General features: G+C 40.8%; 1 protein-coding gene across 2 annotated transcripts; it reads right to left on the bottom strand.

Moving 5' to 3' along the window:
* Positions 1 to 2,015: 2,015 nt before the first annotated feature.
* cd109 (CD109 molecule) lies at positions 2,016 to 27,808 on the bottom strand. Of its 2 annotated transcripts, none has more exons than XM_030404480.1 (33): positions 27,727 to 27,808; positions 27,414 to 27,580; positions 27,291 to 27,319; positions 25,634 to 25,870; positions 24,962 to 25,087; positions 24,361 to 24,400; positions 23,693 to 23,774; positions 23,509 to 23,602; positions 23,137 to 23,278; positions 22,913 to 23,022; positions 22,209 to 22,487; positions 20,346 to 20,447; positions 20,129 to 20,191; positions 19,580 to 19,753; positions 18,793 to 18,945; positions 18,015 to 18,104; positions 17,314 to 17,383; positions 17,097 to 17,211; positions 16,401 to 16,518; positions 16,111 to 16,224; positions 15,076 to 15,294; positions 14,665 to 14,800; positions 12,691 to 12,867; positions 11,169 to 11,250; positions 10,863 to 11,091; positions 10,270 to 10,441; positions 8,946 to 9,136; positions 7,995 to 8,150; positions 7,482 to 7,547; positions 5,989 to 6,125; positions 4,677 to 4,833; positions 4,481 to 4,583; positions 2,016 to 4,345 (listed from the first exon to the last, which is right to left on the bottom strand). In XM_030404480.1, the coding sequence occupies exons 1-33, from the start codon at positions 27,801 to 27,803 to the stop codon at positions 4,155 to 4,157; spliced, it is 4,398 nt and encodes a 1,465-aa protein (XP_030260340.1). In that variant the 5' UTR covers positions 27,804 to 27,808; the 3' UTR covers positions 2,016 to 4,154. The 2 variants fall into 2 exon arrangements, with proteins under 2 accessions (XP_030260340.1, XP_030260339.1); XM_030404479.1 differs by having other exon boundaries at positions 17,097 to 17,214.
* Between the last annotated feature and the right edge of the window lie 62 nt (positions 27,809 to 27,870).

A 27,870-nucleotide genomic window follows, 5' to 3' on the forward strand; every position in this document is an offset into this window, starting at 1 on the left:
GAGTTGAAAACTTTGCTAAACATCAAGCAAGTGCATCACAAGACATAAAACTTAGCCAGGAGCTAATACTATTGACTATTCAGTAATCCAGCTTGGTGTCTGTCTGCAGCCTTTTTATTTCGCGGCTTGACATGAATAGTGACTTGACTTGCCCAAGAAAAAAATGACTTGGGTCACATGTCTGGCTAACACACTCCACTGGAATGGTGAGCATGGTAGGCATTTGGCCGACTCACAGGACCCGTGCTGGCTCTGAGAAGAAGGCGACCTGCAGGGCGCCGTGCAACACGAGCGGAGGTCATCTGTAAATGAGGCAAAACATCTCAGGCAGTAAAAAGCCAGGGGACAGGTTAATGTCGGAGGTATCGACTCCACCTGCTTCTCGCGTCCACATGCGGGTCAGATAATCTCGGCTCGGATCGCTGGTTCTCCTAACTTGAAAGTTCAAGCTGTCCATCATGGCAGGATCTTTGAAGTCGTGGCGTCGCGTCGTTAACGTTAATACCTGTGTCACTTTGATTGTTGCGGGGATTTATTGAGCTGCCGGACCATTAGGCTGCATACCTGCTTTATTATGCAGATTTATGGGAGGTGTTCGAGTGCCGCTCATGCTGCTGCTTGCGTTTCACTTCGTCGCGGTCTCAGTCTGATTAAAGCGACTGCGCTGGTTGATGTGCATGGGGTAAATCCATCACAGTCATTGTCCGGTGATGTTTTATGCTTGTCGTTATTCTGAAGAGGTCAGGAAAGCTGTCTGACTGCTACTGTCCTCCGTCACAGCTGGTTCTCCTCCCGGAGGTCAAGACCCCTCCGGGGTTCACAGACAGACTTACAGTGGGTTTACAGGATGAATCCACATGAAATACGTCTCACGTACAACAATGGAGAGAGAGGTCATGTTTTACGTTGGGTTTCCATGTGTTTCCTTGTTTGTTTGTTTACGAGCAGAACTCAGGTTTCGGCTCAGTGTCGCTGAGCTGGGGCCCCTCCGTAAAGTGAGCTTTAAAAAAAGAGGGAATTAAAGTGGAACAACTGACTTGAATGAACCCAACAAATCAGTCAGGGCTAAAGTGGTTCCGTAAAGCTCAACCCAAGCTCGCACAGCCAGACTATTTCAACATGAACACAGCGACTGCTCAGAGCCACGGAGCAGCGCTTACTTTTTGAACCCTATAAGAAGAATGTATTCATGTGATCTCAAAAAAGACAATATAGCTGCCAAGAGTCTAGATAGGCTGAGCGATTTATGTTTAAGTGGGGATTAATTGCAAGGTGGAATTTCTGAGTAGGTATTCCCGAAATTCCGATCTAAAAGCGTTCTAGTGCATCTGCTCAGAGAAACATGGAGGTTCGCTGCAAACAGGTGTTAGAGTGGAACGTTTGCGAACTTCACAGCAACAGCAGCCGATTAAATAGCTGAGGGCACTTTAAAAAGAGACATACAAGACTTCTACTGAGCACAAATCAACTGAGTGAGTGAAAATTAAGTACAAAGTTGTATTTTACTGCATAAACAAACACTATTAAAGTCAAATGTAATAAGGAATTAAAAAAGTAATTGTTCACTGTGGGCACCACCATACTGCTGTGATGTCATCTGTGTATATGTCGGAGAACTCAGGCGACCCGAGTTTCAAACTTACAATTCTGACTTGGATGAGCGTTCCATTGCACTTTTCCGTGCCAGAGATCTTTTTTTTTTCCCCCAAGTTTTGAATACAATGGATCGCACCATGACTTAAAATGCAATTGTGCACTCCATAGCTCAATTGGTAAAGTGAGTGCTTCATATACCGAGTCTGATCTCAAGGCAGAGATGTGGGTTTGAATCCAACTAAGCCAAGTGGTAAGTAAGGTAAGTTTCCCGCTGGCTATAAAAGCGCTTGTATATAAAGCTATACTATTTATCTATTAATAATATTTGAAAAAAATCAATGCCCTTTTTATAGAAGGTTCTTTCTTATTTTACCATTTTAATTCCTCTTTTGGGGGCAAATAGAGAAGAGACGCATATGTTCAGGTCAAAGATCATTTAGAATTTAATTTTTAATTCGAATCAACACAAGGCAGGTGACAGGCACAATAATCGGTAAAATTAGTAGACACATTTATCAAAACAACATAAAAAGTTATGCATTTTCAAAAAAATCAATCATGTTATACAACTCATGTAAACGACCCGCATCTTCCACAAAACTTGAGAAATATATGCATCTACAATGATGAACTAGCAATAGCTTGACCTCATTTAGATGAGGAGGAGGACGAGGAGCAGAGCGGGAGGTAAACTGGTCAGCAGGAAGTTGTGGCTGCAGGGTGACGCAGCGCTGATGTGATAAACTGTGTTGTCTGAGCACTGACTGTAGTCTTCACCGCAGAAGTAGCTGGCGGACATGTCGCTCCTCCAGTCTGATTTATACATCCTCACCGTCCTCCGTACACTGGCCCTTGTATTTTACTGCACAAACAAACACTATGTAAAGTCAAATGTAATGAGGAATTAAAAAAGTAATTGTTCACTGTGGGCACCACCATACTGCTGTGATGTCATCTGTGTATATGTCAGAGAACTCAGGCGACCCGAGTTTCAAACTTACAATTCTGACTTGGATGAGCGTTCCATTGCACTTTTCCGTGCCAGAGATCTTTTTTTTTTCCCCCAAGTTTTGAATACAATGGATCGCACCATGACTTAAAATGCAATTGTGCACTCCATAGCTCAATTGGTAAAGTGAGTGCTTCATATATCGAGTCTGATCTCAAGGCAGAGATGTGGGTTTGAATCCAACTAAGCCAAGTGGTAAGTAAGGTAAGTTTCCCGCTGGCTATAAAAGCGCTTGTATATAAAGCTATACTATTTATCTATTAATAATATTTGAAAAAGACAATGCCCTTTTTATAGAAGGTTCTTTCTTATTTTACCATTTTAATTCCTCTTTTGGGGGCAAATAGAGAAGAGACGCATGTGTTCAGGTCAAAGATCAATTAAAATTTAATTTTTCATTCGAATCAACACAAGGCAGGTGACAGGCACAATAATCGGTAAAATTAGCAGACACATTTATCAAAACAACATAAAAAGTTATGCATTTTCAAAAAAATCCATCATGTTATACAACTCATGTAAATGACTCGCATCTTCCACAAAACTTGAGAAATATATGCATCTACAATGATGAACTAGCAATAGCTTGCCCTAATTTAGATGAGGAGGAGGACGAGGAGCAGAGCGGGAGGTAAACTGGTCAGCAGGAAGTTGTGGCTGCAGGGTGACGCAGCGCTGATGTGATAAACTGTGTTGTCTGAGCACTGACTGTAGTCTTCACCGCAGAAGTAGCTGGCGGACATGTCGCTCCTCCAGTCTGATTTATACATCCTCACCGTCCTCCGTACACTGGCCCTTGTATTTTACTGCACAAACAAACACTATGTAAAGTCAAATGTAATGAGGAATTAAAAAAGTAATTGTTCACTGTGGGCACCACCATACTGCTGTGATGTCATCTGTGTATATGTCAGAGAACTCAGGCGACCCGAGTTTCAAACTTACAATTCTGACTTGGATGAGCGTTCCATTGCACTTTTCCGTGCCAGAGATCTTTTTTTTTTCCCCCAAGTTTTGAATACAATGGATCGCACCATGACTTAAAATGCAATTGTGCACTCCATAGCTCAATTGGTAAAGTGAGTGCTTCATATATCGAGTCTGATCTCAAGGCAGAGATGTGGGTTTGAATCCAACTAAGCCAAGTGGTAAGTAAGGTAAGTTTCCCGCTGGCTATAAAAGCGCTTGTATATAAAGCTATACTATTTATCTATTAATAATATTTGAAAAAGACAATGCCCTTTTTATAGAAGGTTCTTTCTTATTTTACCATTTTAATTCCTCTTTTGGGGGCAAATAGAGAAGAGACGCATGTGTTCAGGTCAAAGATCAATTAAAATTTAATTTTTCATTCGAATCAACACAAGGCAGGTGACAGGCACAATAATCGGTAAAATTAGCAGACACATTTATCAAAACAACATAAAAAGTTATGCATTTTCAAAAAAATCCATCATGTTATACAACTCATGTAAATGACTCGCATCTTCCACAAAACTTGAGAAATATATGCATCTACAATGATGAACTAGCAATAGCTTGCCCTAATTTAGATGAGGAGGAGGACGAGGAGCAGAGCGGGAGGTAAACTGGTCAGCAGGAAGTTGTGGCTGCAGGGTGACGCAGCGCTGATGTGATAAACTGTGTTGTCTGAGCACTGACTGTAGTCTTCACCGCAGAAGTAGCTGGCGGACATGTCGCTCCTCCAGTCTGATTTATACATCCTCACCGTCCTCCGTCCTGAAAGGTCAGAGGTCAAAGGTTCAACATGAGTCCACCCACTTTAAATGTTTTGAATTCAGGACTTCAGAAAAAAAGAGTAGTATAAAATGTAAGCATAAAATGAGAAATGAAAATGTTAAATTTCACCCTTACTTGGTTCATAATAATCATAGATGATAACACTCGCTTCCTGCACTTTGGCGACTTTGTACTCCATGACCAGAGGAATCTGTAGACACATCTCGTTTGTTGTCACCTGAAACACAATTCAAACTTTAGTCCTTCACTTCAGAGACAAAGCATTCAGATATATCGTGTCTATCACTCAGTGTGTTTCAGTGAAGCTTACAGAGTCCAGGTACAGGACGACTTTCCCCGGCTGTGTCTCCACCTTCTTTAAGGCCTCACCGGTCGGTAAGCCTTCTGGCGGCAGAGTGAAGCCGCTCAGCAGACCCACCTCCATGATGGCCATGCCCGTCGCATTCAGACCCGAACCCTCTGACAGACTGCAGAGGGTGACACGACAATGTGAAGATGTTAGAAAGCTACAGTATGTTTCATCATACTGTATACTGGCACATGAAACCATTTTACTTATAAAGTTCAATGTATTTATTTTTATCACCTGTGCGCAAGAACAGATTGTAAATCATCAGAAAATAAAGTGATAAAATGAAAAAAATGTTATTATATTAAAACTATATTTGTTTAGCAATTTCTTTTAATGATTATTTAAGTTAATAAAGTTAAGAGTAGCACATTATATTGCTACTTACAAACTTTACTTTTATAAAAAACGTTATTCATACGGTGACTTACATTTCTTTATTGTTTTACAAATATATTTCCAAAATATTTTCATATCTATATAGGTTTTGTATTTTAATTGTCACAAATAACCAGTATCGACACTAATGGAGATTTTTTTTTGAATGAAATATTGATATCATGTTATTGATACACATATGATACTATCAATTAAATAGTCTCTACAATAATTCCCATTTCTTTCCATTCTTGGTTTCTCACAGTGGGTGGTGGTAATGCGCCAAATTCTCAAAATATAAATACCAAATGTACGTACCTTTGATTAATTTTTTTAAATCTACAATTTCAAAAGACTTTTTAGTCAACAGTAAATGCATTACACAACATCAGAAGTTAAAGCATCACTATGTAGAAATTTGCATTTTGTGTGATTTGGCAACAGTGCAACGCCACTGTTGTTAAAAAAACAAATCCCAGGTCTGAAACAGTTTGTCAGATGTAATGTAGGCGCTAACTACAAAAAAAACTCATGACATCATACCAATGTTATGTGTTGCATGTTGAGGTAAACATGTATGTAAGGCTGTGATCCTCCCCTCTCACTGAAGTTACATGTGACAGGGACACCATTCACACTCTTACAAGACACTGAACCATCAGCATGAACATAAGCTGTTTTTATGTATGTAATCTTGTTATCAAATTCCCATCTGGCGTTCTCATTGGTTTTCTTCTTGACTTACACTCTTTACTAATTATGTTTTACTGTTTGCAAACAGCTGCAGTAGTTTGACATATCAAACACAAGCTGCTGATGTTCCGTTGCTGACACAGTTACATCACGCCGACGTCATGTGAAGAAAAACGAACGTCGGAGAGCTCGACCCGCTCACCTGCTGCAGATGTGCAGATGTGCCGAGTCTGACTCTGTGTCGAACAGGTCGACGTACAGATGAAACGCCTCGTGCTCGCCTGCGTGTCGCCTCCTCCTCATCGACTCCTCGTTCCTGATGTTGTAAAACACGTTGAGCTGAGGCAGGAGAAGATGAGAGGGAAAATCAGATTCTACTATCACTTGCTGATTACAAGAATACTCCACTTGAAGAAACCCAGGACCGGATTAAATTATTGCAATGTTACAAGGAAATCACCTGCTGGCCTCAGATCAGAGGGACCTCCGGCTCCCCTGTCTAACTCCATCTGCTCTCCACTACTTTGGATGTTCCTCCGTCTGCTTTTCTGCGTTTCTTATGTGGCTTATAATGTCACTTTATTTCCTTCCCTCCCCACCTCTGGTTTCCTTAGTGTCCTCATTGGACGTTCCTCTTCCCTTGCCTCAGTCTTTTTTTAATGCATCCGTTTTTATGGGCTGTGAGAAAATCCAGCATGTTTGAAAACGTCTGTAGTGTCGAGGGCGGCTCGTGGTGAAGCATCTCTGGACTATTTGAACTAAAGGACTTGTTCTTACTCAAGGGTTTTTTGTCTCAAATGAAAGAAATTTCAGGAAATGGTGAAATGGTTTTAAAATTCTTGTAATCTCAATGTTTGCTTAAGTGGCAATTTGTATCACATATTTATGATTTCACGTTTTTTGTTGTATTATCGGATTCGATATAATCTCAAGACATTTGTCTTTATAAGGTTCTAAAGTGTTTAATGAGGTTTACATCTGAGCACTGGTCTAAGTATATTTATAGACCATGGTTTGTAAAAACACAGAAGAGATGATACAGAAACAATGGGGGCAGTGCCTGCTCAGGCCTGTGACAGCTGACCAATCAGAGCAGGGGTGTTAAGACAGAGGGTGAATAGAAGTGCTGCAGCAGTACAAGGAAAATAATGTTTTTGTGAGCATGCAACCGATTTGCATTTACATTTACGTTTTATTAATTGTAATTTTTTGATAATTTTGGCACATTGCATACATTTGGGCAGAAGTGTTTGTTATTTCAGAGAGATAAAACTGTTGTACATATTATGAACCATTAAAACACATTTAAACTTTTTTTTTTCATCCCACTGAAATTACAGTATTAAATCATGCTTCCCATGTTATCAGGATTCCATTCAGTGGTCCTCGATGAGTTTTTGTAATTTTTCACTAGTTCCCTAAAGGGTGATTTGCCTCATAATAAAACTCTTGCTGATGGCAGAGTCTGCCACACAAGGTGCCAACTGCACATCAGGAGCAATTTTGGGGTTCAGTATCTTGCTCAAGGAAACTTCGACATGTAGCTCAGTTCCGCCCCAGGGGAACCAGGATTCAAACCAGCGACCTTCCGATCACTGGTCCACCAGCTCTACCCACTTATTGACTCCTCATAGTACATATCATTTACTGCAGCTGACAACAGCTCCAGTGACAATTTGAACATTGCTGCCGTACCTGAAACAGAGCGAGTCCTTTGCCCACTGCGGTAACCTTCAGGTTCAGCCTCTCCTCTGGTTCAATCTGAAACAATTGGACACAAATGTTTGCCCCCAGATTACTGTGTTCTACCTGAACATCAGGGTATCCCAGTGACAGTTACTTGACACCTTCAACAAAGGTCAGTATTTTCATACTCTCTGAATTTTGAGATACTCAGTCATAATTTCCAGGTTTTGCATTGTAATGACTGATAGGATCTTTCTATCAGATTGGTGGAAATGGGCTTCCATCGGCTTTGAATGTGTTCCAATTTGACCTTTTGAGAAAGTTTAGAGCAAGCCAAAAAAGTTTAGAAAAAAAATTGCCATAGTTTTTAAGTCACATTGACATGACTGGTGAACTCTTTAGATTGAAGTAAAAATGTTTTAATCTCATTAACACATGAGTCTCTTATTTCTACAGATGCTTAATCTGCACACAGATAATCTTTAGGCTTTTCTTTCTTATACACGTGTTTGGTGTCAGTACCTGCTGGCTCTGGTGAAGCATGTAGTTGTCCTGGCGGATACTGAAGGTGGCGACGGTGGTTGATGGGTCAGTTTCCACTTTGACTGTGAGGTCAAAGTCGTGAGACCCAACAAGACCTGTGAACGTGGACAAGGCCTGCAGAGCCACGACTGTGTCCTGGGAGAGGAAACAAGATTTAAATATACACTGCATATCTGACCATAGCTGATGGACTCCAGCTTTGATATCCCCTTCTGATTTCCTGTTTACCGCTATAGTTGTTTTTCAGTGTGTTCATGTGTGCATGTCTGTGCATCTGTTTCTGCAGACAAATAGAGTCACTTCTGCCGGACAAACCCTGAGAAAGCCGTTACTGTATTTAGATCTGATGACTCATTATTTAGATCTTTGTTGTTCCCTTGTAGCATCTGTCATGCATGTTTGTGCATGAGTGCGTCCAAGCGTGCTAAGGGGTTAATCCCACTTTAGTCACCACATGCCCAGACGGCCACAGCCTCCTTCTGATGGGACGCTAACCACAGTTTCCAGTTTAAAGTGACGCAGACTGGAATTTCTCCTTTTACATGAATCCAATTTAACCAGTAAACAAAAGCCCAAATCTGTTAAAGGTAAGTGACCATGTTTGTGACCTTTTTTGCATTGCATTGCAAACAAATCCCATGAAAAGACCAAAACCCACAATGAGCCAGCCCATCTTTAAATACTTTCTGACTTCTCTGACTGTGGCTTTCAGCTCCAAGCTCATTCCTTCTGAATGAGGGCACGAATATTTACAAAAATGTCTTACATATATATAGCTTTATCTTTTAAAATTTTTTTAATTAATTTACTAGAATCAGTTGAGATAAACTCTGTGGCCTCTCAGGTTGATTACAGACCAAAACCCTTTCCTAACATTGACATCCAGCATCCAGATCATTTATTTCTCTTTTTTTAATTTTGGTATCGCACCTGAGTGCTCCCGAATCCTCCACTGGGGTTCCGCTGCTGGCTGAGCCACTTCATGAGGCTGAGCCCCTCTGCGATGAGACCCAGTTTGTGTTGAGAGAGCAGCAGGTAGGACGCCATCTCGATGTCCGCAGAGCGAGGCTGCCACGAGGACGACAGGCTGCCGTCTGGGGAAGACCACATCGGCACGCCATCTTCTCACAGAGCGGAGTGGGAGGAGATATAGGCATGGTTAGAAGATTCTGAATTATTTGGTGTATTATAAAACCGATGGGCTCGTTGTACTGAGGCTTTTACATATTTAAAAGAAGCGGCCATGTCTTCAATGAATTTATGAAATGTTAAAAGAAAAGCTGCTGAGAGCTGGAGAACCCCTCGAGAAAAGAGCTGGTGCAGAGCCAGAGTCTCTGGAAGAATAAACACCCAGAGACACAGAAGCAGAAGAACAGCTCAGTTTATTTTGTAAGATTCTGGGATTAAGTAGTAGATCTGTCTTCTCTCTGGCATCTCAACCTGTCAGCAAGCTTAGGTGTTAGGCTGTAGCTCAGGGGTAGAGCCAGCATATTGTTGTCGGCAGGTCACTGGTTCGATTCCCCTGCATGTCAAAGTGTCTTTGGGCAACATACTGAACCCCAAACTGCTCCTGATGTGCTGGTCGGCACCTTGCATGGCAGCCGCAGCCATCAGTGTTTGAATGTATGTATGACTTACTGTAAGTCGCTTTGGACAAAAGCATCTGCTAAATGTAAATGTTATAAATTACTGTAATTAGTCCCTCGTAGTGCTTGTCGCCTGCTGAATAGAGGGTAAATGTACTTGACTTCGTGAATGTACGGGGTGGAGAGGCGAAAAAAGAGAGAGAGTGGAGCAAAAGAAAGAAGCAAAGTTTCAGGTGAGTTCTGAGTTCCGTCAGAGGCTGAACCCAACGCAGAACTGAACTGCCTGCTTGCTAGCTTATGGCTTTTGTACAATAAAGACAAAACAATCTGGCTAGTTTGAGTTCTTGAACCAGTTTATCAATCTACCTTAACAACTGAAGTGAGATGGAGACGGAGTGATGGAGTGCATTCACCTAGCTCAATGAGCTAACGTCATGTGGCTAGCTAGCTATAGCTGATGTGCAAAATCACAGGTTAGTGGCTCGAAAAAGGCAGCCTGCTTTTGTTTATTCCTCTTCGGGAAGTCAAGGACCTGTTGTTTTGACCATTATTATGAATTTTGATGGTAAATCTGCCATATTATTATCAGTATTATCATTATTAAATACAGGTGTATTCCAACTGTACACACACACACACACACACACACACACACACACACACTGTACCTCTCATCTCGGCTCGTCCAATCAACTCATTGATTGCTGTCGGCGCGCTGGAACTGCCAGCCAGAACCAGAGCATAAGTGAGCAGGCTGTGGCTGTAGTTACTGGAGACCCCGAGGGCCAGACGGGTCTCCATGAACATCAGGGCGGCAGACAACTGGCTCCAATACTGAGTCTGACGGACAGAGAACAGGGCATTTGTGTGTAAACGGTCACTTCAGCTCAAAGGCATTTATGAGATCAGATCATAAAGACGCAGCCTGATGAGGCAACATCCTTGGACCTGAGAGTGTTTGTCTTGTTAGGATGTGTAGTGTTTGATCCCATCTGTGGTCACATGAGTTTGTCCAGCTTTCACTCTTCATGTTTTTACAGAGTGCTCGTTAAAATTAAACGTAATGGATCCCTGTGGGGGAAACAGATATCCTTCAAAATAAGAGCCAAAATCAGGTCAAGTTGTTTTCCTACATGTGGCTGGAGAGAGCAAAAGTCCTCTGTGGAGAAAAGTTGTGGTCAATTCTTGCTCCAAAAAACATGTCCTGTCCTGTGGCTGCAGTGCATTCTGGGTGAAGTTTGATTCTTTTATTGGCTCTCACCTTGATGTCGTTATCTTCAAGCAGGGCAATGAGGACGTAGGCTGTGAGCGACACAGGGCCGTCCAGGCCTCCTTGGAGCTCTGTGTGGATGACCCGACCGGGTTCTTCGAATCTCCCATCAGCCCCCTGCTGGGCCCCTAACCAGGCCGCTGCTCTGTGCAACACTTGGGTGTCGATGCTGATGAATGGCCGTGCCTGCAGGAAACACCTCAGCACAAAGGCAGTGAGCCTGCGGAGATTGAGTTTCTTTCATCAGTGATTCTGAGGACATCTCTCCATGTATTGAGCTACTAGTTTGTGACGTACCAGGTGCTTCCAGATGAGTCGCTGTCTCCGAAGGCACTGAAGGAGCCGTCCACTCTCTGATAGGACAGCTCTCGCTCATAACCTGGTGGGCAAGACGGCAGGGATTACGCAGCAGTCAGGTCTTTGTCAGGTTTCTTCTGGGACTGTGCATGAATATTTTTACACTGATACAGAAGTCAAATCAGAATAATAAACATGGAGAAAAATAGTCTTAAAAAATATGTCACTTCATCTCCATAAATCAGATTATTTTACTCAGTATAAGCAAAAATCCTCAGGTGTGGTTTGTTAGAAAGAAAATAGTTCCCATATTAAAAACTTCCCACAACAAGGTCTGTGGATTTCACAAGCTGACTCCAATAGAGTTCTATTATATTAGAGAGAAGGCAAAACTCTGCAGCTCACATTAAATCTAGATGGATAAATAACACTACACATAATGGCGCGTGTTTAGACCAAATGTGAAAAAAATATTCATGTTGCGCAAGTTTTATCACAGGTTTACACAATTTTAATTGCATCTACTTGTGCGAGTTGCGCAAATAAAAATCACTGCGAACCACGTCAGTGCGATCCCCAAACAAATCATTTCTCTGTGATCTGACCGCAATAAACGGATCAGAAGGACGCCGGAATAACAACATCATAATGCTGTCTTGTAAAAAATCTGAATTGATGCCTCGTCAGGTCTGTCGGCCAGATGACAAGAAAACATCTTTTACAATGCTTGTTCCCTGAATGGAAGTTGGGATCGATAAGAGCTATGCTGTGCAGTGCTGAGACGTATGTCCAAAACTTACCAGGTGGCCTGACCTTCTCACCTGCCCCTTATCTGTCCTGTCTTGACAGGAGTAGATGTGTTACTGTTCAATTCTTGGTGTCCGCAAATGGCCACAATTAGTGATTATTATCCTCTCCTCCACTGTTGTTCATGAATGTCCAGACATCAGTAACGTCATGTTGACAAATTTTCAATTGAGTTCAATATTTTGCTTGTCAATCACGTGTCGTCATCCAGGTCTTATCATTGACTCTGTATGTAATTTAGCTGCACGGAAATTTTTCATTACGTTTGGTCTGGACACACCATAGGAAAAAAACAAAATTGGATTTGGGGTGAACAGTACCTTTTGACAGTCTGAAAGGGGCCATTTTGTATAATGAGTACATTTCCTTGTGATTCATTGAGTCAATTTAACTGACATACTTTCACTCAAGTAGAGTTTTGAATGCAGAACAGTTCCCTATAACAAAGTATTAACACAGTGGGATGCTTCTTCTGCTTGTGTAAAGTAGCTGGATTCTGCAGTAACTATTTCATGGAGTTTATGCTAGCAAGCTAACTGATTAAATCAGCGGCTAAGGCTTGTAATTACAGCCAGAATGATTGACAAGTGGCAACAAGATGCTTCATTAAATCAATCTCAAAAATGCACCATATCAGATGGTTGATCTCTCTCTGTAAACTCCCTTATGTGCAGTTTCCAGGCTTAATGAGACCTGATCCTTGTCGCTGTTCTACCTTTCATCATGTACGTTGTTGCTGTGTCTGTGGTGCCCTGGTCAGCCTGTCCTGTTGCGCTCAGATACTGCAGAACGTAGATGTTTGGTGCAAAGTGGATCATGTTCTGTTCCCCGCAGCCGTACGGCATCTGGATCAGGGAGTCCAGGCCGCTGATGGAGGGGCCGAGGATGTCACCTTCATCGCCATGGAAACCAGACAAATCAGACACGATGAGTAACACCGGGGAGAAGAGTCATGTTTACTGATTGTTAGCCAAGCTAAACATGGAGGAAATGTTTCACTGTTGCGGCAGATTACTGATACAAATATTTTGATTTGGATGAGCTGCCCTGGACGCAGAGTTAATCTCACTGGTTGACTTTAAACCTCAGTGGGCGGAGTCGCTGAGGCAGTGATGGTTGGTGAGTAATAAGAGCACGTCTGTCTCCAAAAGCCAAGCAGGGCAATTTTGAAGATTCACAAACAAAGATGTTCATAATTCAATTTTAACAATGTGTGTCACTATTTTTGTATCTACTTTCAGGAACAAATTGCGGCCAAGTACACACTAACATGGATATTTTTCAAAGTAAATATTTTCCCCCTCCGTTTGAAAAAAAAAGAAATCCTGTCCACACAAACTTTATTTTACACAACAACGAGACACGCGAGATTGCGAAAACAGTTACAAACTTAGAAACTCATATGCCAAGCCAATAGGTGGTGATAGTCTATATCGCCAATACGTAAAAAAACAGAGAACGTTCTGAACTTTTTCCCCTTTGGCAGCAGTGACTTAAAAACAGAAACAGTAGCAGCTAATTATTCATTTACTTACAGTTATTTGACACTTAATTCTTTACCTTTGATTCAACACCATCACACCGCCTTATAGAAAGCAATATGCAGCACGCATGAATTGAGGTGACACGTCATCATTTCCCAAAAAGGCTCTGTTTTACATGTACACGTGAGTACGCAGAGCTGGCATTTTTTTTTGACTGAAACACTGTGAACGTGTGTACAGAAGGCCAAAATTCATAGAAAGGGCTTAGTTTTAAGAAATACATGTGTACGGGGTCTAAGAACAACTGAGAATGGGTTCGGTCAGAGGGGGCAACACATCTTTTCACCCCGGTATCACCTGCAAGCTTTGTAGCAAAAGGCCAAGTTCAGCTCCAAGTTGACTCTCAGTGAGAAATGTGAAGTCAACTTTCCGCCGTTCACAAAACATCCAGCTGCTTCCGCACTGCTGACACGACATTTCACCTTTAATACGAGTACAGTGCTGATTCTCGCTGTTGTTATAAATATCTTTATGCATGTTCAACACCTGGCCACAGGAAATTATGATCCCAGCACGCTGCATCTTGCGTTGCACGTGTGTTTCATGTTGAACGTCTGCACCCTGTTTCATGGAAACACTTGAACTTCCTGCCACGGCTCGCTGTGAACATGTGTGTTCCAACATCCCTAAACCCTGAAGGAACTACCTCTGGTTATTTTTAATCCATGTTGTCGAGAACACGTGTGTACAACGCTTGAAACATGCTGGAGTCCGTACGCGTGACAACGTGCCATTAAAATTCACAGCACACACATCAGGACGGTAAACTAAATCTGCAACTACTAACTACAGGCAGACCCGGCGCAGAAACGTATTTGCGGGTGGGCATTACATTTTCACGGGTGGGCACAATGAACTGATACATGAGCGATCACCACTGCTTTTTTCCTCTCAACAACTTTTTTTTTTTTTTAAAGACACTTCTATTATCCATCATTATTACATTAGTCCGACTCAAGGGTTCAGTTTGGTCCAGACAGGTACAAGGCGGGGAGTGGGTAAAGGTGACTCACTGGGCGGGCCCCCGGCCCCCCAAATGACCCCCTGCCATCGGGTATGAATACAAGTGCTTTCATTTTATTTTCATTGTTGTTGTGATCTGCTTGTATCTGTTTTGAATCTGTGTTTTCAGTGTGTTTACATACCGACGGCCGTCACTGAAACTCTCTCGCTGCCCTCCACAACATCTGCCGGGAAGGTGAAAATCACTTCTCTGGAAAGCTGCGAGTCAGAAACCTCAAACAGCAGCGAGGTGGAGAACGACTGCTCGAGTCCTTCGGCCTGAAGAATCAACAGCCAGGAAATGTGGAAACACAACAGGCAAACAAACCGAGTGACTAATATTCGGGGGAAAAGCAGAGCAGTAAAACAAGATCAAGATTTCTTGGGTTTCCTGTCTGAAACACTTGTGTTTGTTTTGGAGCTGCAGCCAGTCAACAGATGCTCTGATTAAAACAGTCCGACAGCTTTGACTCTTACTGTCAATGACCTTTGTCGACCTCATATCAAGACCACCTTGACGATATGATCAATAACAGAAAAGGACACATAGGCACCTTGACGAGCACACCCATGCGGACGAAGTCGGATCCCTCAGACGACATGGCTTTCACAGAGATGGGGATCTCTCCGAGGACCAGCGGCCTGATGGGAATGAGGACGGACGCTCCGTTCTGGCTCCCCACTGACACATGACGAACGTTGGGCGTGGAGAGCTCCTCATTGTCTGGGAAGACGAACTCGAAGGTGTCACTGTGCGCAACAATCACCATGACCTAGTGACAAAAACAGAAAGGATTCACACAGAAGTCTGACAATACCAACAGTGCAGGAAGAAACAAAAAGGCATTCTGTTGAAACCGAATATTAAAGTAGAACAGAAATTCTGAGAACGACAGCTCTCTGAGGGTTCACCGAGCGCTTTGTGTAGGCTTTAAAGAGAACCTGGGTCATGTAATCCAACACCTGCTGTAGTCTGCTGTTAGGAAACAGTGACATATTACACTGTCAGACTCAACAGACTGATTTAAAGCAGATATATCATTTAGTCTGAGGCCATCAACAACATCATGTGACCTACATTGCGATTTATTAAGGCTCCAGATTAACATCATCTGCAACCACACCAGTTTTTTTTTTTTTTTGGCTGTGCTTCAATACATCAACATGGAGCTACAGAAGACAGTCTATGACAGATGAACCGATAAAATCATTGTGGTTTGTTTTTCGGTTTTGATGCTAACAAACAGCCGTTGCCTGTCCATAAATCTCTGGACTAATTTGCCAAATCTTTGCAGGTCTTTAGACCATGATGGCACAGTGGATAGAAGGACAACAACGGGTATAAGGACATTTTTAGTTGCTTGAAAAGTTGTTCCTTCAACTACAACTTCCATCATACCAAATGGACGAAAAAAAAACAACCTAACTGACCCGAACTGAATAACAAAAGCGACTTGCATCATTTAAGAAAAGTTTACTTTTTTTTTTTTTTTTTAATTAATCATGATGCCTTTAATATTTTGCATACGAGTGTAAAACCAAGTTTTCACTCCAATTGAGTCCATCTGTGTGAGGAGGGTCACACTGACCTCCAGGTCCTGTGGCAGGTAGTTGAACAGAATGACCTCCAGCAGCAGCTCCTCTCCTCGGATAATGTAGGCCGGAAGATTCAAGGAAAGGAAGAAATCCTGGAACACCGTGAGCTGCGGGAGGATTTCATGGAAACCTCATTATGTACCGTCTCATCCGGTAGAAGACAACACTTACAGTTATATAGACATCAGCTTAGAATTCATTTAAGTGGACAAAAGAAGAGAAAAAATAGCGCAATGAGGAGAAAAATGTGTCATACAGGAAGTCATTCAAGTGGTGTAAATACCTCTGCAGGCCTCTCTACGATGCCCAGGCCCAGGTTCTCAGATATGACGAAGGCGGTGGCTGTCCAGGTCGTGATGCTGTCGGGTACGGTCAGGTGTATCTCTGCTGAGTCTGAATTACTGTGGAAGAAAGATGCACAGACATGTTTTTTTAATGTAAAACGACGATCAAAACATGATTTCAAAAAATTACCGAAATATCAGGTCTGCTTTTTACTCCAGATGAAATCAAATTTGTCCTATTCATAACTTCAAAATGGCGACCAGGAAAAAGATGTGCATTTTTTGTAATCTTCACAACAGCAACGGTTTTGTTTTGTTATCTTGTGTTGTGTATAGTTTACACAACTCATTCATAGTAATTAGCTTTCATTTCTTTTGAGCAGTTTACTCTCGCATGCGTTTCCCTCACTATAGTGTATAATGCTCGTTTTAGAAATCACTGTGGATGTTTTTGTTTCAATACGCTTGGAGGAAATAATAATTACTGCTGACACTATTTTAAGCAAAATAAAACCTATTGTGTCTTTCTTGTTTGGTGAGTGTTAGAAAAAAAATAGGAACCATCTGCACAGAGAAGCATGATAAAAATACATGATTGTTTGTCTCGATCAGTCATAGCTCCATTCTCTTTAGGGGCATACATAAACACAGCAACAGGACATTTATTGAATAATTCAGTGTTTATAAAGCTTCACCCAGTGTTAGTATCCATCCATATCCAGGTCTCTGGAAAGTTCCAGCGCTCGTGTGGCTCTTGTTTTTGCTCCATATGTGGCATTTCTGTATCGGCCAGGAAATGTATTCCCTCCCCTGCTGTTTAGAGATGGGTGTCAATTATATTAGCATCACATAGTCACAATACACAACAAATATACAGTAAGCTTTTGATTAATGTTGCTTTTTAAAACTTACGGAATTCAGGATTCAGATGATGGTCCATCATGTATAACGTGGCATCAGTCAACGCTACAAGACCACATGTCTGCAAAGAGACACAGAGTGCATGAAAAATATGTAATTTACTCCAGATGTGGCAGGAGGGCTAAGAATTAGGGTCAATACATGGCATACACCAGTTAAATTTCAATGCAAAGAGCATTCTGAAGTTATTCCAGCAAAAAAAGTTGGCCCAGTGGGTAGTGCTGGTGGGGAAAAGGGCAGCTAGGAGAATCAAATAATCGGCCTGATAGCTCCACAGCTAACTGAGCTAACTAATGCTTTCTGGCAATCAGGAAACTCTGTAGAAAAAAATCTGTTGAGGCAAAAAACGAGCAGGACAGTCATCACCTTGTTAGAATCATGGAGTAAATATGAACTGCACTCATAAAATACCAATTCTTGGTTTAATACATTGCTGATTTAGCACCCATATAAACTTTGGAATTGACATCCCTGGACGCAGTTCATCAGATTACACACAGCTTCCTCTGGAGCCACAAAAAAGGCTTGATCATTTTTCAAGTATGCAGTAGTACTCCCCAAGACCTGTATACACACATTAATGTGTCAAATCAGTGGAGTTACCATTAGAGATTGTTCCTTCTGATTAAACAGGAAGTTAACACAATACTCTAGTGATAGAACAGATGCAGTGTGTCTCTGGGGGAGGTAACCTTAAAGATGGAGTATGGATCTCCCATTCTCAGCATGTCAGAGTAGGCGTTGGCTGTGGAAACCCCGTACTCCCCCATCTCCCTCAGCACCTGTGAAAGCAACACCGACATCCTCAGAACCCACAATGACCAACAAACAGGTCAGAACACAAAAAGCACTTATTGTTTAAAACCTGCTTGACTGAAAGGGGGGGGACTAAACAGTTCATGGCGCCTCAGTTAACAATGAGCAGATACTTGGGTCAGAGGCGGCAGATTGGGTTTCATAGAAGTGCCTGCGGGGGATGTTAATATACTGGGAAAAATATGGGTGGACATGTCGCAGGGAAACTGCTACTGTTGGAAAATATTAAACCGGAGATGACCCTGGTGAGATATGGAAGCGTGTGGTGTTCACGGATCACGGGATGGACTGTAATAAATGACAAAGCAAGTTACATGCCAATCAACTATCTGTACAAAACATGTGACTCAAGTTCTTTCACTGAGGAGAAATTATTAGCAACATCAAGAATTACATAATACACTTGTTAAAGTTATTTTAGCTAGCAATAATAATAAAAAATTGCTAGCTCAGGATAAAAAATGTACCACATAGGTCGAATTTGCAAGCAGCTTTGCAAGCCACATTTATATTTATTTCAGTGTTAGGCTGTGACCTCTAGTGGTCGTAGTAATGATTACAGCAGCAAAGGAGGAAGTCAGGTGACGTAGTATAAAGTCTGCATTAGGAGGAGACTAGGGTGGATTTTTGGATCAAAGAAATAACTGTTCTCACCGACTCCTTGGAGATGTCATTGTGTGATCCAGCCCACTTTGTCGCCTTGTCAACCACCAGGATCCCTACCAGAGAGGCAGGTTCCGCCACAGCGACCTCTAGCGTCACATTGTTACCTGGTCTCATCATAGTGCTGCTCCAGCTCAGAGAAACCTGCAAATCACAGGCATAAACTATCATTACATACACTCACATCAGACACACTTTTTTGGCACACACTTTAAACCCCTTTAAACTACCAGACAACATTACATCAGGCAAATTAGTAATTAGTTTTTTTTCCCCAAAAAACTTGTTTGCACAGGCGAGTATTTGGTTTTTTGGCCTTGAAAGTGCAATGTGAAGAAGTATAAGTGTAAAACATAAAAAAAATCAATAGAAAAGTATTGTCAGAAGGTGGCATTTGAGGTAATGAAATAGAGGTCTACATGGTAGCCCCAAGCAAATAAGTATGATAAGCTTCATAATATGAGTTTTTGTTTATGTTCATGTCAGTAATTATTTAGGGTTTCCAACGGCCACTTTTGGCACTTTTGAGTCAAACCATGCTGCTCTGATTTGCTTTTCCATAACCAGTTTTACCATGCTGAGCCGAGCTAATAGATCTTTTCAGAAGCGGTGCCAAACTTCCTCTACCCCACCTCCAAGCAGGCTGCAGTGATCAGCTCAGTTGTTACTGTAAATTTTGACTCTACTTTTCTATGCACTTGACTCTCTACCATTGTATCATCATACATACAATATTAGAATTTAGCAAAAATGTTAAATAACTGAAACAATGTATTACCTGGTTCTGTAACATTTGTTTGATGGGCAACTCTATAACATCATTGACAATCTCTCCGTTTGGATGCACACAGTAGACGATGATGCAGGCCAAAGGAGCCCAAGTGATGTCTGGGACCAGAGTTAGGACTCCAGAGGCTTTCCCAGCAGAAACCACCTGACCTCTGGACTTCACCTTCACATGGAAAACAGTTGTGAGGCCTTTTTTTAAAAAATTATTCTATAATAGTTATACTTAAAGCGAATACAGCATTGAAGTTCTATACTGCTAAAAATGTAAGTTTATAAGTGCTGCACAAGATATATAATAGACATATTACAAACAAACATCCAAACTTAAAGATAAAATAAGATAAAACATTTGCTAATATTGTAACAGGCAATTAAATATAAAACAAAAGAGATATACAAATCAAATCTAGATAATGTGAGAAACTCAAGTTAATCCTACAGTTGTAGTTAAGTTTAAAATAAAGCATTCAAAGATTAATACAAAACAAATCAGTTAGATATTAAATACATTTTTGTTGAGTGACATTATGGAACTCACTATGTAGTGAATCTCAGTCATTGGAAAATTCCTTTCAATGTGCAGCGGGAGAGGTTCACCAACCTGAATGCAGGAGAGATTGTGATAAAACAAATATGATAATTTTAGAATCCCAAGATGTTTTGTGAATGCCAAGAGTCAGAGTAAATACATCACTGTACTTCCTGTTTGACCAACAGTATTCACACAATGAGTTCCTCATGTGTTTCCTACGTACCTCTACAGGTCTGGAGGGTTTCTGAATCTGCAGGTAGGAGTCACTGGGGGATGTGTAGCTTCTATAGAGCTGTAGAGTGCTGTAGCTGTCTCCAAAAGAAGCCTGACAACAAACAACAAATAAACACATTTATATGCGAAAGAGTCTTAAGTTTCCTGCTCTGGTGCTGAATAATCAAGCTGAAAATATTTTTGGCATCTGCAGCTGACTAAAAAGTCCCAGTTTGTCTGTGGACGTGACATTTATATTCAAAACATGTTTTTCACATCCCACCTAGGTCCGGGTCAAATTCTTCTAATGTTTCCACTTCACCATAATGCTCTGACACAATAACAATATCCATTTGAGTTTCTTGATCGTGAATACCTGGTGCTGCATTCATAGTTTCTAACTTGAATGTTCGCTGTTGAGTTTTTTTGTGAACCAAAAAAAGTTCTGTTCATATTTATTGTTATTCACCCAAACACACTATGTGCATCCTTGACGTTAAAAAAAAAATGGTTTGTAAACAACAAAGAACTAGAATTTGATTGGACTTTATAGCTTATCACAATCAACTGTAACAAAAAAAAGATTTAACTGGCCCAAATTGGCACAAAAAAAACTGACAGCAGGGCTTTTTGTTCTCCTCTATGCAGATGATACACTGCTTTACATTTTACTTAATCCTGTCTCTGTGTTCAGATTTCACACAAAATGTCCATAGATCAGTGATTCCTAGGTTGTAATGTTCATAGTAAATTATGGTAGAATACATTTTACCTGTAGGAAACAATACAGACAATACTAGGGCCCTATGATTTCCGCGATCACGGAATTGCGGACGGAATCGCGGAATTGGCCGATTAAAACGGAATCTACTTTTTAACACGGAATATCGCGGAATTTGACATAATTTCACTGAAATGATGATCTCGTGTGGAAGAAGAACTTTTGTCTGGGGAAAACTGCACGGGGGGAGCCAAATCTGGGTGGCACAACAAGTCGCCGCCGCCCCCCTCCCCACAGACTGAGCTCTCCCGTCAAAACATTGCAAGCATGGCGAAGTGGCTGCCCACGGCTCCGTCTTCGTCGGCGAAAATGCTGAGAAACTTGACATTTACCCCTCAGTACAGAGCCGAGCAGTTCCCGAACGACTTGTATGTGTCAGGTGAACTGTTGTTTTGCAAAGAAGCAGACCTGAGAAATTAAAGGTGTAATGCTTCAGAGTTAGCCACTGTCCGATTCATATTATTTGCATATAATACCAGAGTGACTGTTAACTGCTGCTAACAGTAGCTGCTGTTAGCTAGCTAGCCCCGTTAGCCACAGCCTTCTTAGCTGACTCTGCCTGGGCTGGGAGGCTTTTCTGGATCTGCCTGAGAGCTGACCATGTTTTTATTCAATGAAACCCCTAAAAACACAAAAGATACTACTGTATGAAGACATGATGAAGTCAAAATATTTTTGATGCACTTTCAGTGTACTCTACGGTACAGTATTGAGGAAATATGTTTGTCCCCTCAATTAATTTAAGGTAATTTCTATTTAATTTGTGTACATTTGAGTTATTTACATTGAAAACACACTGTTTTTAGTAGTATATAAGAGTAAATCAGGATTCCCAAAAGTTTAAACTGAAAAAACGGAATTCCCAAAAATTAAAACGGAAAAAACGGAATTTGGGAAAAAATAAAACGGAATTTGGGAAAAAATAAAACGGATTTCATAGGGCCCTACAATACAATACAAAAGACAAAGTATTGTATCCTTCATTCTGGCATTTCAAAGTCTTTTTTATTCTATAGCAAATGTACCATACCCTCAACAGACTGCAGTCAGGATAAATATCACATTTTTAAGGTGACATAAATATCATCTTACATCAATTGTGAGTGTTTCAGTTCCATTCATTATCTGGATGTAGAGCGGCATCACTCCATCTGCTGGGACAGGAAACTCCATGTCTACAGGCGACATCTCCTCCGGACGGACTTGCATGAATGGAGCGTCCAACTTTTTTCCTTGACGAGGCTTTATTATATCCATCTCGTCCATATTCCAGCTCCATGGACTTTGAATTCCCTGCATCACTGACACCTGGATGTTCTTTAGCAGATCTTCCGGTGACAGCGGCTCATCATTGTATGTAGACACTTTCAGCTGCAAGATCATGGAAACTATTGACTATGCTTTTCAGAATTGACCAGACTGATTAACAGACCAGACGTCAGTAGTTTAGTAAAGTCATTTAAAAAAATACAGTAGCTCTGATGCAGCATTTAATATGCAAAGTAAGTTACCAAAAAATATAGCAAGAAAAAAGTACAAAATGTGGGGTTTGAAGTATAAAGTAGCAGAAAATAGAAATACTCCAGTACAAGTTTCTGAAAATGGTACAGCACTTAAGTAAATGTTCTGAGTTACATTTCATCACTGTCTACAAATATTTTGCTTGACATTTTACTCAGAACAAGTTAATATCTTTAACACAAAAAGGAAATGGAAAAAGTATAAAAGTAAAAAGTAAACAGTTAAAACCTTGGAAACAAATTATATAGAAACAACAAAAGATGTAGTTTTCTTACCCTGGCAGTGAAGTTCAGAAAGGGCCTTAATATTTGGGGATAGCAATCAAAGGTAACTTTAAATCTGAACTTTGCCAAAGACACCTTTGCTGTACTGTTATATGTGAGACCTGAGAGATGAGAAGCATCCAGAGTGAAGTCAAGAACACAAAACTCTATTTATATTTGTTACATAAAACTCTACTGTAGTGTGGATAACTACAGGCTTCATTCATGCTGTTTACCTGTAAGCTGTTCAGTCACATGAACCACGATGGTCAAAAACTCATCATCCATGGATCCTTCATAGAAGGCACTTTCTACAGCTCTTTTGCTCATGGGGTGGTATTCGGGAACGTCAAACATGAAGTCTGTGGTGCCGTCAATCTGAATCAAAGAAGCAATGGTGTCATTGAGGATACACTGTAAAAATAATAACTGTAATTGGGCAGTATATTACTGAAGTCTTTGAAATTTTTTATTTCAGGTGATCTTCGAAAAAAGTTTTTTATTTATACTGATGTAAAATAGGCAAAATAGTAAATCCTCAAAAGCTAATATATATTCATGGTGTAAACAGATCACCAGTCTGCTTCCAATAAAATGAAAATACACACCTCACTGTATTCATCATATGCGTCTTCAATACCATGAAAGTGATGCAGGTATGTTATATTCATTTGTCCCTGAACAGGCTTGCCATACGTGTACCTGAGGATGAAAACACAATTTCTTTTTAAAAAAATGCACAAAAGCATGGCAATGAAAGTAATGAAACTGGATTGAAATTCAGGTTCTCACTTTGCTGTGACGGAGCCCCACAGAGTGTCCTCATAATGAATTACATTCGGAACGTTTATCACAACTTCAAACTTTGGCAGAACTGCAACACACAATGCATGGATTTCAGAGCTGGATGACAGTAGCGGTGGAATAACAAGTTTTCAGCTTATTCAGTACCAATATAACAATGAAGTAAGACTCCTTTACATAAAAGCCCTGTGTTCAAATTCTTTAGAGGTCTGATAAACAAATCTGTTTTTCTTTTCTTTTTTTTGACTTTGGGTGGACTTTTGTGTGTCAGAAAGTTATCAAAAAAACATGTGCGAAGTTTAGAGGAAAAATGACTCTATGGTGAAACTGACAGCGACTCAGACATCTAAAACACAACAATGAAACACAACTAAACACTGCTTTTATGTAGGAGATCACAATCCAAAAGGTTGATGGTGTAATCTTTAACAATGTGTTATATTATATGAGCTATATAACATATTATATTATATGTATATTAAAATTAAATGTATTTCCATCTAAACTGTAGTGTAGGAGATGTACTGAGTAGCATAAACTGGAAACACTTTGGTATTTTACGGGTAACTATTTCTGTATTCAGAGGATGTTTACATGTAAGAAAAAAAGCCTTCATGTAATCATCCAAGTTTTCATTGTGCAAAAAAAGAACTTACCATAATGGACCACACTGAAATGCTTCTCAGATGAAACACTCTGTGAAACAGACAGAATATAAACCCTCTTGATTTCTATGACATAACATGATGGAGGAAATAAAATAAATTGTCAAGTTTTGGCTCCTTGAAACTTGAAAAGTCACAAGCAAAATCTCAAGTCTTCATCATGAAACTGCAGGTCAGGATGTAAATCTTTCATCACTGTCTCAACTGGATGTGTTAAAGTACTTCAGCGGAAAGTTATATATATATATATATATGGACTCCGCTGCAGTAAAATAACATATATAACTGATATGACCTATATATATATAGGTCATATCAGGTCATATTTCAGGTCTTGAGTCTTGACATAGTAAGCCATCTGTTAGCTGAGCATATACATTTTGTATCTTTATTATAAAAATTGGTTTCAAGGGCACTGAAAACATCATTACCTTGATAAGCAACTTCATTTTTTTTTTTACAAATTAGTAATAACTATTTTCCGATCAACATATCTAGTCCATCCAAGTTTAATTCCATTTTGATCTAAAAAAAAGATCTGAATGAGTTCCTACAGTCCTTAGCCCCAGTAAGGTACCCCAAAAAGACTTACATTGACTGTTGTGACGATGGTCCATTCACCCAGAGGTGGGTTTTCAGACAGCTGGAACTCTTTGGACACAACCCCGAGGACACTGCCTGCAGCCAGCCACTGTCTGAGCAGGTTCCCCCTCGGATCCTGGATGAGGTAGAACAAACAACATGATGCTGAATGATGGAGTAGAGGGCATTGTATTGTATTGTATTGTATTGTATTGTATCGTATTGAATTGTATTGTAATGTTGTGTAGGAAGGCGTTGTATCAGTGTCCTTGATATTCCTGCAGATCAGTTTTTACGCCACTTCATTTATCTGATAGCTTTGGTTACTAGAGTTACTACAAAATAACAATGAAAATACATGAGTAGACAAAACTATTTGTCGGCTAACTGATTGACAGAACATACAGTATTTTGCTTTGTTTTGTTTATTGAAGCTGATTGCTCTTATTGTTTCTCTTAAGTAGTGTAAACCAGCTGTTAACAGAGAATATTGTGTGTTTTGTAAGGAGAAGGCAGTTTCATTCTTGGGAGAACTGTGCTTTAAATGAAATGACAGGCGGGTTTAAGTTGAAAAAAGGATGGTACACCAGATGGTTAGGTTGATTGGTTATGAAGATAATCAGTGATATGTCTAAATAGTGTATTTGTGCATATGTGTACTGCACATTAATCTGAGACTCACTCTGATGATGATGTCCGCCGGGCTCACGAAGGGTTTCCCGTCGGGGTGAATGGACAGCACCCTGATCTTCACCACCTGCCCCGGCAGATAGTTCAGCTTGTCTGTCTGGATGAAGGTGGAGAGGCATTTGGGGTTGAAGTGCAGCTGTGTTGAGTTGGAGAAAATGTGGACGCCACCCACGTGACCTTTGACCTCCAGGATGTAAGGTTGCCAGTAGCTGGACTCGCTCTCGTGGATCTGCAGGGGAACAAACATTTAGAGGTCCATTAGAGGTTTAACAAATACATGTTTGTAATTCTAAAACCTCCTGAAGATAATAGACCAAACAACTGTGGTTGATAATGGAAATCCAGGAACCTCATTGACCTCTGTAGGAATCAGTTTTTGAAGCAGGTCCAGCCTGAGTTAAAAGCTTCTCAGGTGTCCACAAACTAAAGGACGGCAGACTGAGAGCTGGGCTGTGGTTCAATCGAGACGCCTCAGCTTTGGATCTGCTCAACATCTGCTCAATTTTACTTGATCGTATCTGGTTCTGTTCAGAAGTATCAGCTTACACTTCAAGGAAAAAAAGTGTCTCCTCTGCTTTAAAAACAGAAAATCCATGTTTGTTCTGGTTTCATTTAGAAAAACCGCTGATAGAGGAGAGTTCAACCAGCAGTGTTCAGAAAGTTGTGTGCAACTTTGCTTTCGTGACTGCGGTCAAGCGAGCTTTTGCAAACAGACGCCACTTGGATTGTCAGTGCCCGTCTACCCCTGCTGTTATGGTATGAGTGCTTGGAGCAGTCAAAAAGGATAAAACATCCACATTGCAGCAACAGTTTCTCAGGTCATTTTGAATTGTTTGAAGTCCTGGTGAATTTCTAAGAGGTATGCTGAAAGTTTCCCTGTTGTCCAGTTTGGAAAAACAAAATTTGACTTAATTCTGGATGTAATTAAAGGGAAAGTCAGCTCAAATTACATACACTATTAAAATCATATTTTGGCGAATAGAAAATCATTCCTGAAGAGATTTGCTGAAATGTTCACATGACTCTGACAATAAGCATGACCAATTTGAACTTATTTAACAGTGCAGTTCTTTTAAAATCAAAAAAGAGGAAGGTCTGGAGGTATTTAGCTCTAAACTAAAGTTTTCTGGACAAAGTAAAACTTTGACCAGATGATGGCTCTAGATTAAAAGTCAGTCAAAATGATTTACAATTTCTTCTTGAGGGGAATACGAAGGAGTGCAAAAACGTACAAAGTAATTGAAGACAGTATTTTGTTGTCGACGCACAAAAGGATGCACCTCCTCAAAGACACCAAACTCCACTGACAAAAAACAGTAATTTTACCTCGCAGGTCATCGTAAAGAACACTTCATCTACCCCTCGACAAAAACAACCAAAGAAACAATAATAAAACTCATTAAAACTCTCTCGGTAAGTTAATAAATTGTTCCAACAATCACCAACTCTGCCCAACGTCTTTCCCACGCTGTAAATTAGTAATTAATTCATTGTGGTCTGCAGTGTGACCTCGTTCAATGTAACATAATTATTGGCTTCCTTGCCATCCTGCTAACACTAATATATCTAAAACATCAAGTCAAACATGCTTCAGGTTGGAGCCACATCACGAGCAAAGCTACCGAAAAGCTTAAAAAAGACGTACTTACAGGTGGCAAAATCAGCAGCTTTGTTGAACCTTTAGAAAGAAGAAATTGACAGTAATACTTTTTAATGTCTCTGCAGGTGATCGAAATACATTCTTTTGTTGATGATACACAAACAAGTTTCACCTCCTTCAACTGTGGTGGAGTTTGAGGCCACGGTCTGGTTGTCGTGAAGGATGTGAGCAGATACGGTGACCGGTGAAGCGGTCAGGATGGTGACTGACACTGATGTTGGGACTCCAGGACGGATGGCTTTGGGAGCCAGCAGCAGGTGGGAGGGCTGAGGGTTGGGGCTGAGACACCAAACCAGCATCAACATGTGAGCAATATCTTGTCAGTAGTAGATGAACAGACATTATTCACAGGAAAGAGACTACATATAGTTACTAGATATATTTCCCTGACTTTACCCTGTGACTTTGCCTGTGTGTGTGTTTACCTGAGTGTGGTGGTCTGGGCGGTGGTGAGAACGATGAGGCCGAAGAATCTCCACGCCTGGAGTCGCTCCATCTGCATGAGTGACCCTCACTCCACGGGGCTTCGCTCAGAGCTGGAGGCAGGTGATGTCAGCAGCAGTCTTCAT

This window comes from Sparus aurata, chromosome 22, assembly GCF_900880675.1.
Source record: "Sparus aurata chromosome 22, fSpaAur1.1, whole genome shotgun sequence".
Classification (NCBI taxonomy): Eukaryota; Metazoa; Chordata; class Actinopteri; order Spariformes; family Sparidae; genus Sparus; species Sparus aurata.

Bases quoted from the DNA above. Each gene is read 5' to 3' on its own strand.
- cd109 (XM_030404479.1), bottom strand. From the start codon at position 27,803: ATGCAGATGGAGCGACTCCAGGCGTGGAGATTCTTCGGCCTCATCGTT. The intron at 20,192-20,345 runs GTACGTAGGAAA...TCCTGCATTCAG, and splicing joins AACCCTCCAGACCTGTAGAG to GTTGGTGAACCTCTCCCGCT. The intron at 4,584-4,676 runs GTAAGCTTCACT...ATTGTGTTTCAG, and splicing joins TCGTCCTGTACCTGGACTCT to GTGACAACAAACGAGATGTG.